Source organism: Paracoccidioides brasiliensis (assembly GCF_000150735.1).
Source record: "Paracoccidioides brasiliensis Pb18 unplaced genomic scaffold supercont2.3, whole genome shotgun sequence".
Lineage (NCBI taxonomy): Eukaryota > Fungi > Ascomycota > Eurotiomycetes > Onygenales > Ajellomycetaceae > Paracoccidioides > Paracoccidioides brasiliensis.
Genome location: NW_011371360.1, coordinates 1,094,893 through 1,109,797, shown reverse-complemented (window position 1 = coordinate 1,109,797; position 14,905 = coordinate 1,094,893). Strand labels below are relative to the sequence as shown.

The 14,905-nt window shown below is 47.6% G+C and overlaps 4 protein-coding genes across 4 annotated transcripts; 3 read left to right on the top strand and 1 right to left on the bottom strand.

The window, feature by feature from the left end:
• Positions 1 to 1,458: 1,458 nt before the first annotated feature.
• On the top strand, positions 1,459 to 5,130 carry PADG_02714 (uncharacterized protein; the record flags this gene model as incomplete). The annotated part of the gene is made up of 9 exons (XM_010759794.1): positions 1,459 to 1,572; positions 1,740 to 1,836; positions 1,921 to 2,006; positions 2,106 to 2,151; positions 2,235 to 2,567; positions 2,643 to 3,449; positions 3,523 to 3,690; positions 3,766 to 4,223; positions 4,330 to 5,130. The coding sequence occupies 9 exons, from the start codon at positions 1,459 to 1,461 to the stop codon at positions 5,128 to 5,130; spliced, it is 2,910 nt and encodes a 969-aa protein (XP_010758096.1).
• A 2,372-nt stretch (positions 5,131 to 7,502) lies between these two features.
• PADG_02713 (bifunctional triacylglycerol lipase/ester hydrolase) lies at positions 7,503 to 9,366 on the top strand (the record flags this gene model as incomplete). Its single annotated transcript, XM_010760274.1, has 4 exons — positions 7,503 to 8,222; positions 8,408 to 8,589; positions 8,849 to 9,126; positions 9,278 to 9,366. The coding sequence occupies 4 exons, from the start codon at positions 7,503 to 7,505 to the stop codon at positions 9,364 to 9,366; spliced, it is 1,269 nt and encodes a 422-aa protein (XP_010758576.1).
• Positions 9,367 to 9,590: 224 nt separating this feature from the next.
• PADG_02712 (uncharacterized protein) lies at positions 9,591 to 10,706 on the bottom strand (the record flags this gene model as incomplete). Its single annotated transcript, XM_010760273.1, has 1 exon — positions 9,591 to 10,706. One exon carries the CDS (start codon positions 10,704 to 10,706, stop codon positions 9,591 to 9,593), a length of 1,116 nt encoding a protein of 371 aa, XP_010758575.1.
• Positions 10,707 to 11,389: 683 nt separating this feature from the next.
• PADG_02711 (uncharacterized protein) lies at positions 11,390 to 14,683 on the top strand (the record flags this gene model as incomplete). The annotated part of the gene is made up of 1 exon (XM_010760272.1): positions 11,390 to 14,683. One exon carries the CDS (start codon positions 11,390 to 11,392, stop codon positions 14,681 to 14,683), a length of 3,294 nt encoding a protein of 1,097 aa, XP_010758574.1.
• Positions 14,684 to 14,905: the final 222 nt, after the last annotated feature.

Genomic DNA, 14,905 nt, shown 5'->3' with positions numbered 1-14,905 from the left:
GTCACAGGAGAGAGAGAGAGAGAGAGAGAGAGAGAGAGAGAGAGAGAGAGAAAGATGGTGAGAAAATGTAGCTTAGAGGCATCAAGAGGAATCTTCTTATTCTTTGACTCTTAATGTAGAAGAATTTCCAACTAGAATCTCAAATTGCTTCGAGAAAGTAACTTTCTCTGCGCTTCCAGAAGAAAGTAAAGTAAATGCTCAGAAGCTGTTTGAAGAATTATCTTCAGTGACGCCCTGAAAACAAACAACAAACACAGTTTGAGAACCTCTTGTGCTTTGCAGCCACTTCAACGGAAAGAAGTCTGGAAGTTGTAGCATCTATATAACTAGTTAAAAAGAGAAGAAAACCGGTGCCAGCAATGAGCCAGCACCAACTGCTCTTCAGCCAGCGAATCGATCCCCTCTCCAATTAGTTACTTATGTAACTCTCTCGCGCGAGATAACACGTCATTCCTTTAAATGTTCTGCCCCAACCCACAGACCGGCAGACTAACCCGATGCGGCCAGCCTCCAGACACAACTTCAACCAACATCTGGCAACCTTCAAATTTCAACGTCCACGTCCAACGTCCAAACCTCTACCCACTGCCAACTATCTCTGACTGACTGAACTGAATACCCTCTTCCTCTTCCACGAAGGCGATCTCTTACAGCTGATGTCATTCTTTTGCCGCCGTAGCCATCTCTGATCCATCTGATCCATCTCTCTCCCGCTGCTCTCCTTCCTGTATCGGTCCGTCGCGACAGTACTCGACTCCTGGCGGCCACACAGAGACACACACTCTCTCACACTCTGAATACTGCTGCCCCCGTCCACCCAGTCCCGAACCCGCCTGTTTGCCCACCTTATTCCTCTCCCAGATCCCTATTTAATAGACAACTCCGATCCTTTCGGTATCCAGCATCCTCAGTTTTCAACATTCTTCCTCTCTCACTCTTCCAGCCTCCCATCTGCCGTCGCTCGCGTTGTTTGTCGCCTAAACATCTCCATTTCCCTGCGCCTGTAAAAGTACAGCGGTCTTGAGCTTCCTCTGCCAAACCCTACCCAGGCGCACTCCCTTGTACCCCACCCCCACCCCCAGGGTACACAAACCCTTCCGTCCACGTCTACGCCCGTAGATCGCACCTAAATATAAATAACCTCCGCAATCTCACGACGACGCTATCTCGTCGCAAATACTAATAAAAGGACAAACAAGAATAGGAAAGAATAGGATAATAGAAGAAGACAAAAAATTAATAATTCCTCCCATCCCACTCCCGTCGGCGCATCTGCCGATCGCGACCTTTTCTCTGTCTCCCCTGGCGTAAATCCCTTATCTTCCTCTCTTTCCTCTCTTCTCCCCCACCTTCAACTTTTGCGAGAGATTGCGTGTATTGGCTGCGGCTCTCATCACCCCCGGTACTCTCGACAAGAGTTGTCGCCGGAGTGACGAGACGCCTCTTTTATCTCGGATGATGGCAGCGGTGGCGCCACTGCTAAACGATCGCAAGCGGGTCAAGGTCTATGAACTCAGAGATAATGACTGGTTTGATAGAGGGACCGGCTTGTGTTCTGCTCAAGTTATCGATGTATGTGCGCTTCTTCTTTTCTTCTCTCCTCTCACCCTCATCTCATCAATTCACACCTCTCTACTCTCGCACATTAGTCCGATCGCATAACGTGCTGCCTTGCTCAGACATCTCGCGCCGAAGTAAAGGATCTCTTTTGCTAATGCATGATTATCTTTCTTTGTTAGGATGAACCGCGAATCTACGTTGAGTCCGAGGAAGAACCTGAGCGCATGTTACTGGAGACCAGGGTTTGTAGGGATGATGGATATCAGAAGCAACAAGGTCTGGCAAATGCAAATCTTCTTCTGCGCTTGCACCCTCTTCGGAACAGGCGGACAGGAACACGGGCTGATACTTGAAGGACAGAGACGTTGATCGTGTGGACAGAGGCAAGCGGCACAGATATGGCATTAAGTTTCCAGGAGGCAGAGGGTTGCGCTGTCATTTGGTTCGTACCCTTTTGGTTTCTTCCTGCTCTTCATTTTTCTTTTCCGTGATTCCGCCAGTCGGTTGATCTGTTACTAATGGGGTTATTCACGATTTAAAGGGAGTTCGTGAGCAATGTTCAGCGACAAATGATATCTTTCACGGGTCAAGGTTAGTTGATTTACATAACTAACCTGTTGCTTTACGTCTTCATGACGATCGATATCCTCGATTCACTAATGCCTAGTCCTCAGATGACTCCCTTTCCGACGATGCCCTTGACGCTAGCTTCGGAAATCCCGTCATACTCCCCGCCCCAGACCTAGGAAATCTTTCAGATGTTGAGCAAAAAATACGACAAGCCAGCGTCGGTCCTACACGAGATTCACTCACCAAATTTATACTCCGCGATGAATACATCCTCAAGCTTGTTCCCCTGGTTTTCGATGCCGAAGACCTAGAAAGCCTCCCGGATCTGCACCGGCTATGTAATATTATGAAGTCCATTATACTGCTCAACGACAATACTCTCACCGAGCTGCTCGTGAACGATCATGTTATCAATGGTGTCGCTGGCGCTCTGGAATGTACGTCACATTCAACCAACTATGCTTTCTAACTTTCCGTATTTGTCTGACTGACCTTCCACATACCCCCTCCAGACGATCCCGATTTCCCCGCTCACAAGGCAAACCATCGTCAATACCTCAATGACCGCAGTCGCTTTAAACAAGTTGTTCCAATCAAGGACCCAGTAGTCCTGCGCAAAATCAGACACACCTGGCGCCTACAATATCTGAAAGACGTTGTGCTGGCCCGAATTCTCGACGACCCCACCTTCTCCGTACTAAACTCCCTAATCTTCTTCAACCAAGTCGATATAGTCCAGCACCTCCAAAGTAACACCCATTTCCTCCACGAACTCTTCGCCGTCTTCAACCCGAAAAATGTAGACAACAAGCGAAAAGAAGAGGCAGTCCAATTCCTCCAACAATGCGCCGCCATCGCCAAAAACCTCCAAGCTCCCGCACGTGGCAGCCTCTTCACCAACTTCATCAGTCACGGCCTCTTCTCCGTCATCGCGTTTTCCGTGAAGCACCCCAACCCCGCCATACGAACGACCGGTATCGACATCCTAGTTGCCCTGCTCGACCACGACCAGCTGATGATGCGCGGATATATGCTCAAGGTCATGAATGAAAATAAAGTGTCGCTGACGGATAGGCTTATAGACTTGTTTCACGCGGAGACAGATTTGGGCGTTAAGAACCAATTGGCAGATGCAATTAAGGCCACCCTAGACCCGCTGTTGCCGATCCAGGATCCGAAGAGTAGCACTGGAGCAGACTGTGCTTCGAAACTGCACGCGCAGAACCCGCCGCTACCGGGCGCTTTCGTGCAGAGCCATTTCGATGAATTGGTGAAAAAGCTGTTTGCACCGTTCAAACTACTGGACGCTAGGAAATCACGTAAGATTACTGAAAAGAAAAAGACCGAGCAGAAAGGCTTAGTATTGAATACTGACAAATATGGCGCTTTTAGTTAATGATCTTACGTTTCAAGAAGTCTCGCTATATTCGCATCTTGTTGATATTCTCACTTTCTTTGTTAGGCAGCATTATTTACGATGTCGAGGGTTTATACATGGGGAGTCACTTACGCCTAAGGTGGCGCAAATGTTAACAGTGCCGCACAAACATTTGAAACTAAGTATGCAATATCTGTCTCTTTAGAAGGTTGGTCGTTAGGAGTTGGTTCCGCGCTAACCATGACCTTGTCCGCCAGCCGCTGTGAAATTCTTCCGTGCCTTGATAAGCCTCCAAGATACATTCTACGTAGCGCAGATGACCCACAACAACATTTTCGAACTAATACTCAACATTGTCTACGAATCCATGCCGCGAGACAACCTGCTGAACTCCGCCTGTTTGGAACTCTTCGAATTCGTCAAGCGCGAAAATATTAAGGCGATAATCATACACGTCGTCGGGAAGCACAGAGATGTTCTCAAGGACATCACCTACGTTGACACGTTCCAGAATCTGATATTGCGTTATGATCAGATGCAAGGATACGGCAATACTGCTGAAGGTGCAGATGCGACGCTATTTAACCAGGATGAGTCGGGCACAGCTGCTGTGCCGCGAATGCTCATCAACGGTGGGCAGCGGTGGCATGGCATTCAGGAGATGGATGCGGCGGAGGAAGAGTACTTCGATAACTCGGATGACGAGGAAGATGAGGTAAGCTTCTTTCATGATAGTAAAGAAAAGAAAATCGTGCATGTCAAAAGTTTTTGCATGCGCGTCGTTTCGGTGAAGAGACAGCAGTGCTTACGTCGACAATCAGCAGGAAAAGCAGCAACGACTGGATACGACTGTGACGACGACCGGTACAACGATGACGACAGGGGTCGCGGTCAACGGATCTGCGTCGCCCGCCGTCAAACCTCTCGTCGATTATCCTGACGATAATGACGACGGCGACCCTATGGACGTTAATGTGCAGGAACAGCAGCCGGCAGATCTATTACCTTCCTCCCTTGACCAAGCGCAGACACAGACACAGCCACAGGCTCAACAACCACTCACTGAAACCACCTTCATCACCACCTCAGACTCCAGCACGCACCCTCAACAGCAACTCCAACCAAACCCCCGCCTCCCCCCACACCGCTACACCGAAAAACGCCGCCGCGAAGAAGACGACGACGATGACGAGCTCATCAAATTATCCTCGGGCACGAAGCGGCGCAGCTCAAGTCTTAGCAGCGTCGGCTCCTCCATGGGTAGCGGTGTTAGCGCTTTGAGGAAGAAGAAGAATTTTTCGGCTGGGGAGAGACTTGGTGATGGCGATAGTGGCGGTGATGTGGATTCGTCGAATACGAAGTTGAAGACGAAGGCCGGGACAGGAGGTGGCACTGCTGCTGGTGGCGGTGGCGGTGGGCCGAAGAAGATTTCCATTAACCTGACCATGTCGTCGTTGAAGGCAGGAGTTGCCGGGAAGAATGCTTCGCCGGGAATGGGAGTCGCGGCAGAGGCGGTTGGGGACGTGGGGTCCGGGCCAGGGACGAAGGCGAATAGTGCGGCCATCGGCACCGCCACGCCCATTGCTGAAGGACGGCATGCAAATATCCCCCGAGAAGAATGATGGTGGTGCTATCCTTGCTGGGGGTCGTGTTGGCGATCGCAGTGGAGGAGGTGGAGACAATACTCGCGCTACATAAAAACCGCGTTTTTCACTCTTTCCCCCTCTTCTTTCTTGTCTTACGCGCGCTGTCAGGTTGGTTGTGTTTTGTGCAGTGGTTTCTGCTCGGTATGGGGTTTGGTTTTTGTGGGTGTTTTGGGAACGTATGGGCCCTTTCCATTTCTTCTTCTTCTCCTGTCTCGGTCATTCTATTTTTGCGGAGTGCGCCTATCCTATCCTATCCTATCCTCTTGTGCATCTGTGTGCTGGCTATTTATTTGTTTAGTTAGTTCAGCTATTATGCCGCTTCTTCCAACGTCCCAACGTGTGTTTCCCTTAACACGTCTCCATGCGCCATATCTATGAATTCGCCTTGAATCCTTTTTTTAGTGTTTATTATTAAGAATGAGATTGAGGGAAGAAAGGCACACATATATATCTATGGGATAATTGATCCTTTTTCGCTACCTTTTCTTTTCCGAATCGAGTGATTAGGAACAAACACGCAGAACCTGATACCTTGCATGATGTTTAGCCCGAATACTGATCCATGGTGTCCATAGGTTGTCATTAACTTCCCAAATTAAGTTGCCCTTCCCCGGATTGTAAGCCCCAGGCGCCAAGATCGGGGCATGGTTTGAGGTTGAAATACATGGTTTGAAGTGACGACATGAAACCCGACAACAGCTCCCTAGAACAAATGTTGCAGAGAGATTTACAAGGAGAATCTCCTGCACCTTCAGCATTGAAATCGCAAGATATATATATATATATATATATTTTAATAGCAATGGTGTCTGTCAGGCTAGTTAAGCACAGACTTTCAGACTGGGTATCTGGTCTATAAGATCGTTGGCCTTCAAATGCATCTTGCACCCCTGCAGGGGATATTTTAAGCCCCACGCACCAGTGCCAGCTACAGCAGACCTTTCCGTCCTATAGTTATACATGACAACACATCCAGACCCAGCTACGGCATCGAGGACCTGAGAACCGTATTTCACCCTTAATCTGGTGTAGTTATAGCTTTTCTTCCATGAGATGAACATCATAGATCATTGCACAACCCGATAGTATGAATGACAGCTCAGTCCCTGTGCATGCATGCCAGAATAAACTTATTTAACTCAGCGCAAATTTCATGTGAGTCTTCATCCATTCCTGTATAGTTAACTATATGAACGTTATGGGGATTGATATTATTAGTTAGTTATCTCTCACCACCTGAAAAGCACTCAGCGCAGTGTGAAATTCCACCACTTGCAAGATTTTCCATTTTCAATGGGGGTGATTACCACCATCTCTCCGCCTTCGCTGATGCTTCCTTCGATGTCGTCTGTACCATGAAAGCCTTCGTCCATGCTGATGATTCCACCAAAGTGTTGAAACAAACCCAGTGGAGCACTTTGAGGCGGACTGGATAAGAAATTTAGAACTTCAAGAAGCTCTTCTCACACTGCCAGAACAGGCTTGAACAAGGCACATTGAGGGACGCTAGAACAAGTTGGATCTCAAAATATTCACGTTGAAGACCTCTCAGATAAGGTTCACCCCTTCTAGAGATATCTGGGATAGGCAGGGTACATTCAATATCCTATCCTGCGGCCACTCAATCTGCACCACCGCTTTACAAATGTTTTACCGCTCTTGATTAACACTAACTAAGAGAATGGACGCTATATATCTGTACAAGCTATCAAACCACAATGTGGGATATTTTGGTGCTATCTATACTGAATCATCCTCACCTGTGATCATATGATTACGAAGATCATATACGATTTCTTCTTGGACCAAGTTTATTCGTGTACAATTTAATTATGTTTATTTTGTTTCCTAATGACCCTCTTCTGGGCTATGATATTTTCCATGATATTTCCTCTTGTATAATCATTGCTTAAGCAATCCCGGTTACAGGCAAAATCTCTCACTACACCTAGGTTTTAGAAACGAAGAGTTGGACTCAGGGGCCAGCAATAGATGGATATGACTTATCGGCTTTAGTTCAGTTAGAATTGGGATGAAAGACTTATGGCCAGTACCATCCACAGATATTCCTTTAATGCCTTTGTTTTACAAAATATATAAAGGAATAGTAGGAAAATCTAAGCATTACTTAAATGATTGGCAGCATATAAAATTTTCATGTGCAAGTAACGGCACATTATTAAAATAACTTCAGCAGAAAATTCTCCACATTGAAAAAAGTTTCTCCGTTTTAAAGAGAAGCTTCAACGCTGACATCTCCCCAGAGCAACTCTACGCGCATAAGAACACCACATAACTGCTCTTCATCAATTCATATGCATAATATACTCCTCAAATCAGAGCGGAAAATGCCCCTTTTAACAAATCCCCACATCACAGCAAACAGCTTCTTAACGATCACAGACTCTTCAGCAGATGAGGCAGAACCCATATTGCTATTCTTCATCCCGGGAAATCCAGGCCTGATATCCTATTACAATACATATCTGTCCTTGCTGAGTTCCAATCTTTCATCAATTGCTAGTGCTAGTGATACCAATAGCAACAAGGGCAGTATACCCCAATGCATCATCCACGGGAAAAGCATGGGCGGATTTGAGATTCTTGAAGATGACATGAGCCGAAGTAGTGTCCTCAGTTCCACCAGCAGCATGTCTCAAAATAGAACAGGAGAAGGGAAATCTCAATCTCAATCTCAATCTCAATCTCACGCCACAGACCCAAAGCTCTACAGTCTCTTTGAGCAGATCGAGTTTGTGTACCGGAATCTAAAAGATTTCGTGGCTGCGTGGCATGAGAATTTACAGCTGCAGTTGCACAAGAAGAAAAATAAGAGCGATGATGATCAAAACGGGGAGAAGAGAGGGGAGGGAGGGAGGAATGTTAAAGTGATATTAATTGGGCATTCCGTTGGGGCATATATCTCCATGGAGATTCTGAGACGGCATACAGAGACCAAGAAAACGACACCCATTGGAAATGCCGGTGCGATGGACATCATAGGCGGAATTCTATTATTTCCGACTATTGTTGATATTGCAAAGAGTTCAGCTGGAAGGAAGTTGACTGTCCGTATTCTTTTTAATTTTATTTACTCATTATCGCTTTTCCTCTCTCAGACACGATCTGATTGATCCGTATTCTCGGAATCCTACTGCTTTTCATTCTCCCTTTTCGGCTCTCCACACCCCTTTCGCCCTATCCCTCCTTACGCTGGGCCCCGTTTTATTTGTAGCTGATACTCAATGCACAGAAACTCCTCTACATGCCATACCTAGCGCTTCTTACGAGCCTTCTTGTCAAACTCCTGGTATACATATTGCCAGGATCCGTGCTACGCAGCATAGTGGCGATGGTAATGGTTTCACCGCCAGAAGACGCAATTGATATAACAATAGCATTCTTGAAGAGTAGACAGGGTGTTGAGCAAGCAATGTAAGATCTTGGGTGTTTGTTTAAATGCGTTATTTTGACTTATTCCCTCCCCAATTTTCTCAACTTCTTCTCTTCCCTTCCCCGTCCCCTGGGTCGTTCCCCTGTGAATAGCTATCTACATAACATTACTGTTTTTCAAGGCCATCTACAAATGTAAATGTGCTCAAGTGTAAATGCAGACACAAACTTGCTGTTAGGCAGGGAGAAATACGTTAATAAAAATAAGAGACGAACTCCTGCTGACATATCATGCCAACAGACACATGTCCGCTGATGAAATGCGTGATATAACATCCGATAAGTGGAGCGATGAAATATGGGGAATAGCCTCATCTTCCACTGAAAGTTCAACTTCCACCTCTACTCCAACAAATTCATCACCAGATCTGGTGCTGTATTTTGCTCAAAGTGATCATTGGGTAGCTGACCAGACGCGGGAGGATATCATTCGAGCAAGAGGCAGTATGGGCAACGGCACCAGTAATGCCCCGAGAATGCATGTGTGTGAGGACGGAGTGGTGCATGGCTTTTGTATCCGTAAGTGTTTATGTCTGCTTTTGTCGTATCGCTGGCTTTTTCGTTCTTATCCCTTGTTTTGGGGTTTGAGGCCATTCGATATTCGAGACAAGGGCCTGTGTATGCGAAGCTCTAGTCTTGCTGACTCCTTCGCACTCTTCCGCATATACAGGGCATAGCGATATCATGGCAGAGAAGACGGCAGGGTTCTTAAGGGATATTATTCGAAAAAGATATAGAATTGTCAGAGCGTCCCATTAGACTTAGAAGGACAAGAAATAGGCCTCGTAGACTGCTTTACATCTCATTGCGTCATCTGACCGAGAGCAAGAGCCCTATTTAAGATGATGGAGAAAGGTAACAAATGAATATCATACTAGTCGTAGAGCACTCCGACCATTGTCCCCACCATTGCCATTTGGCAGCGGCAGCGGTAAACATCCAAGATAAAAAAATACATCAAGACGAACATCACGCTGTCCAAATCACTTTGGAGGGCCCTGATACGCTTTTCGGAAAAGAGCGCCAAGGACATCATTTCTGGCTGCATTTGTCGGCGGCGCAGCAGGAGGAACTGGCCAGTTCCCATTGTCTTGCTGCTGAAAATATGCCGATTGCAGATTTTGCTGGGCCAACTGCGTTTCCAAATCAACATTTCGCAACGAGGGGCTATGGACCTTGACACTCCACTCGTCATCCTGCTGCCTCTGCTGACCGAACAGTTCCTTCAGGGAAATCTGCCGGCCCATGGGAACACCACCCTGTTGCACTCCCTCATCGCCGTGCTGATCAACATGAGCCGCACCAACAAGGGCGTTATTTCTCCGCTCCACCGCAGCCCTCTCCAGCGCAAACTTCCTACTCTCCCCACCATGCACAGCATACTCCTTGATAATCCGGGCATTCAACGTCCTAGCCTCAGCCGTAGAGCTAGGAGCAGGTTCCGAAAAGATCCATAATCCGTAAATTACCGACTCACGACCATCCGCTGATTTGATCGTGCTCGCGCCCGGTTCCGCGCCGGTCGATTCAACTTTCAAAATAACATATTCCTCCGTAACTTCCACGTCGTCGCCGTCGGTCAGCCGGGCTTCGAAATTGTCCATACCGCGTCGATTCAGAACAAGCACGCTATAGCGCTCCTCACCAAGCTCGCCCTGGGTCAACTGGCAAACAAACAAGGTGCCCTCGATTCCGCTCTTCTCCCATAGCTGCTTGGTGGCGCTGAAGACGTAGACGACGGCGTATGGGGCCAGGGAGAGAATGGAGCGAATTGCCGGATTGTGGCGCTGGAGAACAGATAGGTTCAGCTCTTCGTTTGTGCGTGAGGGGGTCTTTAGCTGGGAGGGATCGGTGGCCATGGAGGAGCCGTTGGGGGCTTGGGAGTCCGAGATGTAGTTGTTTGGGATGTCAGATTCGTAGTCGGAGGGCTGCGCAAGGTTTGAGAGATTCCGGTTGTGTAGGGATCGGTAGTTCGGTTGCTGACTACTACTGCTATTATTATTATTATTATTATTATTATTGTTGTTGTTGTTGTTGTTGAGATTGTTGATGCTGCTGTGGATGTTGCTGCGGCGATCTTTACCCCGTCGGAATGTCATAGCTGTGAATGGGAAGGCGGTTGGTTGGTGGGAGAATGGAGGAAGCTGAATATTACTGAGTGAATATATCAAGTATGTTTTCTAGTCAGTGAACGTTGAGAGATGAGACATATAACACATCCAGGAAGTTTATCGATAGAGACTTGACAATAGATATCGGAGATATGAGCGTTGACTGTTCTTCAATGTTCAATGAACAAGTTGATTAGTTAACCCACTTGATACTGTGCTGACTAACTAAACAGCTTATCAACAAGATCTACACTTGCTATGACATAGTCTCAACCACCAACATCAGAACAATGAAATATCCAGCAAATATACTCTTCTTTTCTTTCTTTCATCCATGGTCTATTTCCACCTCCACTGAATGCGACGGATTAATCTTCTTCTCCTTAAACCGCCCCATTTCTCCCTGATCTACGTTCGACGGTTCGACCGGAGCACGGATAGTTATTAGTATCCAGATCTCTTTGACCACCTTGGAAATCCAGCCTGCCCAGCTGACCCTAGGGCTTGGATTAGTACCTCTTGCTCGGGTCCGGCACGCAGCTACCATCATATTCAACCATTCTCCAAGGAAGTGCTCAATGTGCATCCGAATCACCATGAGGAGAAGTTGAACCTCCACGACCTGCCCACATAATTAATACTCACCATTGGTTACATTTATGGCGCAAACTATGTCCCTCCGCGAGGTCGAGTCCAACCCCGCAGATGTGCCAGGTACTTTCTTCGATTCCCTTGACAGTAACGGTGATGATAGCCCGCAATCCTCTGATTTTCAATCTCTTTCGCGGGCCGTCAAAGCCAGGAAGGCCGAGTTTACCCGTCAGCGTCAAATTCGCGTGAAGATCGGCACATGGAATGTTGCCGCTCTGCCTGGAACTGAAGCCGATATCGGCTACTGGTTCGTTAAACCTTCTGGGCTGAACAGGGAAAACGAGCTATATGCGAGATCAGGAAATGCAAAGAAGGCTCATAGGAGGAACGGCGAGGCGGGTTCCTGGGTCGATCAGGAACTGGTTGGGCGGGGCTCTGCACAGTGGAATACTGGCAGTCTAGAGCCACCAGCGCCCGGAGCTCCTGGTGATGACGTCGACATATATGTGCTGGGTTTACAAGAAATTGTCGACGTTTCGTCTCCCTCGGAATCCTTGAAACCATATGTTGACCCGGCCCCGTCCGATCGGTGGAAAGAGGCCGTCCAGAATGCGCTGCCTCTTGGGTATAAGTTGATTTCTTCCCAGCAACTTGTAGGCTTGCTTTTACTAGTATACGCATCTCCGTCAGTGGCCCCTACGATATCCTCCGTTAGCTCCGTGGGCGTGGGCACTGGAGTGATGGGATACATGGGGAACAAGGGCGGGGTTGCGACGCGGATAGTTGTTGGGGGAACGACTCGACTAGTCTTTGTCAACTGTCACCTTGCTGCCGGCGCCGATAAAGGTAGTTTAGACAGGAGGAACTGGGATGCTTCACAGATCATAAGCCGTGCTAAATTCAACCCTCTCGAAGAGGGCGATGATATCTTGGAAGACGACGGTAACATGATAGGATATGAGGAATTTGGTTTTTGGTTTGGAGATCTCAATTATCGTCTGGAAGATATACCCGGTGACGACGTGCGACGACTACTGCATTTGCATACTGAAAATAAATTCCATGCTATGAAGCCCCCCTCGATTCATGATGAGAAAGCGAGCCTTTCGTCTCCGACACAGAATAGCAATGGTAATAGTATAGGCTCTGGCCGGTCTTCAATAGGTACAAGGTCAAACAGTTTATCTCCCGAGCCACATATATCCTTGGAGGATAATTCTGCTTTTGACCCGCATCTTGATCCAGCATCTCTAGTGACTACTCTTGCTTCATTACTCCCTCATGACCAGCTCCATCGGCAGCAAAGGAATGGGAAAGCACTTTACGATGGCTGGAGGGAAGGACATATTTCGTTTTTGCCAACATATAAATACGATATCGGGACCACTGGGACCTTCGACTCGAGTGAAAAACGACGCGGGCCGAGTTGGTGCGATCGAATACTTTTCCGCACTCGGCACGATTATTTAGAGTATAAACGGAAGCTCAAGGAAGCCGAAGAAGCAAAGAAAAGGGACGAGGAAATGAAATCTCTTGGACTGGAGCAGGATGCTGAAAACGATAGTGTTCTTTTCGATTACGATCCGGAGGTAGATGGCGCCAATGACTATGATGAAAATGTAGATACAACCGGGGCTACAACTGCTTCTGATAATGATCAAACGGAGTCCAAAGATATAATCAGGTTAAATTTTTATACTTCACATCAAGATATCGTGTCGTCAGATCATAAACCATTGGCTGCGGAATTTACCCTAACTTTTGATGCCGTTGTCCCCGAATTGAAAGCCAAAGTTCACCAGGAAGTTGTTCGAGAACTGGATAAGGCTGAGAACGAGGCGAGACCTGGGGTAACGGTTGTAGTAGAGAATCACCCGGACGACTCAGACGATAACCAAACATCACATATTGCGAATGACCCCAATGCGGTCAACTTTGGCCAAGTACGATACGATGTTCCAGTATCACGGAGCTTGACTGTGGCCAATACCAGCGGAGTCCCGGCGACATTCAGCTTTCATTATCGACCTCCAGACAAAGACGAGGAAAATGGTTTGACTTCACCTTCCTGGCTTCGTCTCCAAGTAGATGGTTCGCCAGATGGCGATGCTCAAAACCCCAAAACTCGCCCGAAATATACACTTCAGCCTGGCGAAACAACAAATGTACAACTCATCCTTTGTATATACGACATTGCTTTTGTTCGAGAATTGAATAACGGTGAGGCAAAAATTGAGGATATAATAGTTTTACGAGTCACCAATGGGCGGGACTACTTCATTCCGGTGCATGGCTCGTGGCTTACGTCATGTTTTGGATTTTCGCTAGAAGATCTTACGCGGATGCCTGAGAATGGGGCACGACACTTTGATCCCGGCGCTCAACCGTTGCGCTTCACCGAAACTCATACGAAGCAAGATACCCGTCTGTCAGCTCCCCGTGAACTGTTCAGGTTGACGGAGACGATAGCTGAACTTACGGAACGAGCTGTCGCCGAATGGGACATGGTCGATGACAATTCCCAAAGCAATCTGCCACCGTGGAGTGCTGAGAAGTTAGGTTGGCCATTCGAGGCGGAAACATGGACTTTGGCAGATAGCCGCGAGCGCTATCACCTACTCTCCCGCGTCCGAGATGCACTAGACACCAACACGCCCTTTTCATCTGTATTTCCGCCAGAGCTTCCGTCCCGTCATAGAGTCGAACTTCTCTCTGAAACCCTCCTCTCCTTCCTCAAATCTATCCGTGGTGGCATAATAACCGCCCCGCTCTGGCACGAGCTAGAGCGCCATGTCACGGACCTCGAAAAATCCAAATCTTCACCCTTAACCACGGAACAGTTACAAACCCAAATCCTTGAAGCCATCTCCTCCTCCCCCGTCCACAGTGTTTCCTTTACCTTCGTCATATTCATGCTAAACCGCGTCGTGAACGAAATCGCCCCCCTATCACCTACAAACTCTCTATCCTCCCCTCTCTCCCCAACGACATCAAAACCATTCGTTTCCCGGAGAACCCATTCGATATCGGAAACCTCGCTTTCTGACCCCCTACAATCAACCCCAGCCTCCCCTTCAACCATCACAAATTCTGCCCCCGCATCCTCGACGGCCAACGCTATGTCTAGAACATTCAGCATCCGCTTAGGAAAGCCCGGCAACCAATCGACCAGTGGATCATATCCAGATGTTCCTACTACTATCGCTGCAAAGGCAACCGCCGCCTCAGCAAGACGGCAGGCAGTTAGTAAGATATTTGCTAAGATATTTGCGCAAACGATTTTCTCGAATGATATTGGACGACCTGAGAAGGAGAGGGAGAGAAGGGTGTGGGAAGATAGGCGGAAGGCCATCTTAGAACCATTCTTAGTGTGATCACCCTTTTAGACCTTTTGGAAGCGGTCTTTGGTTTTCTTACTTTTTCCCTCCTTTGGAGCTCTTGGATTAATATAAATTCTCATGTAGTAGCAGGAAGTTGGTTTGTATTATCTGGTTTCTCTGGACTTTTTCTATCTCTTGTTGCTTCTGTTCCCTGGTCACAACGAACCGAGTTAGATAATTATATAAGTCGCAAGACGTTCCGTCCGAAAGTTTATG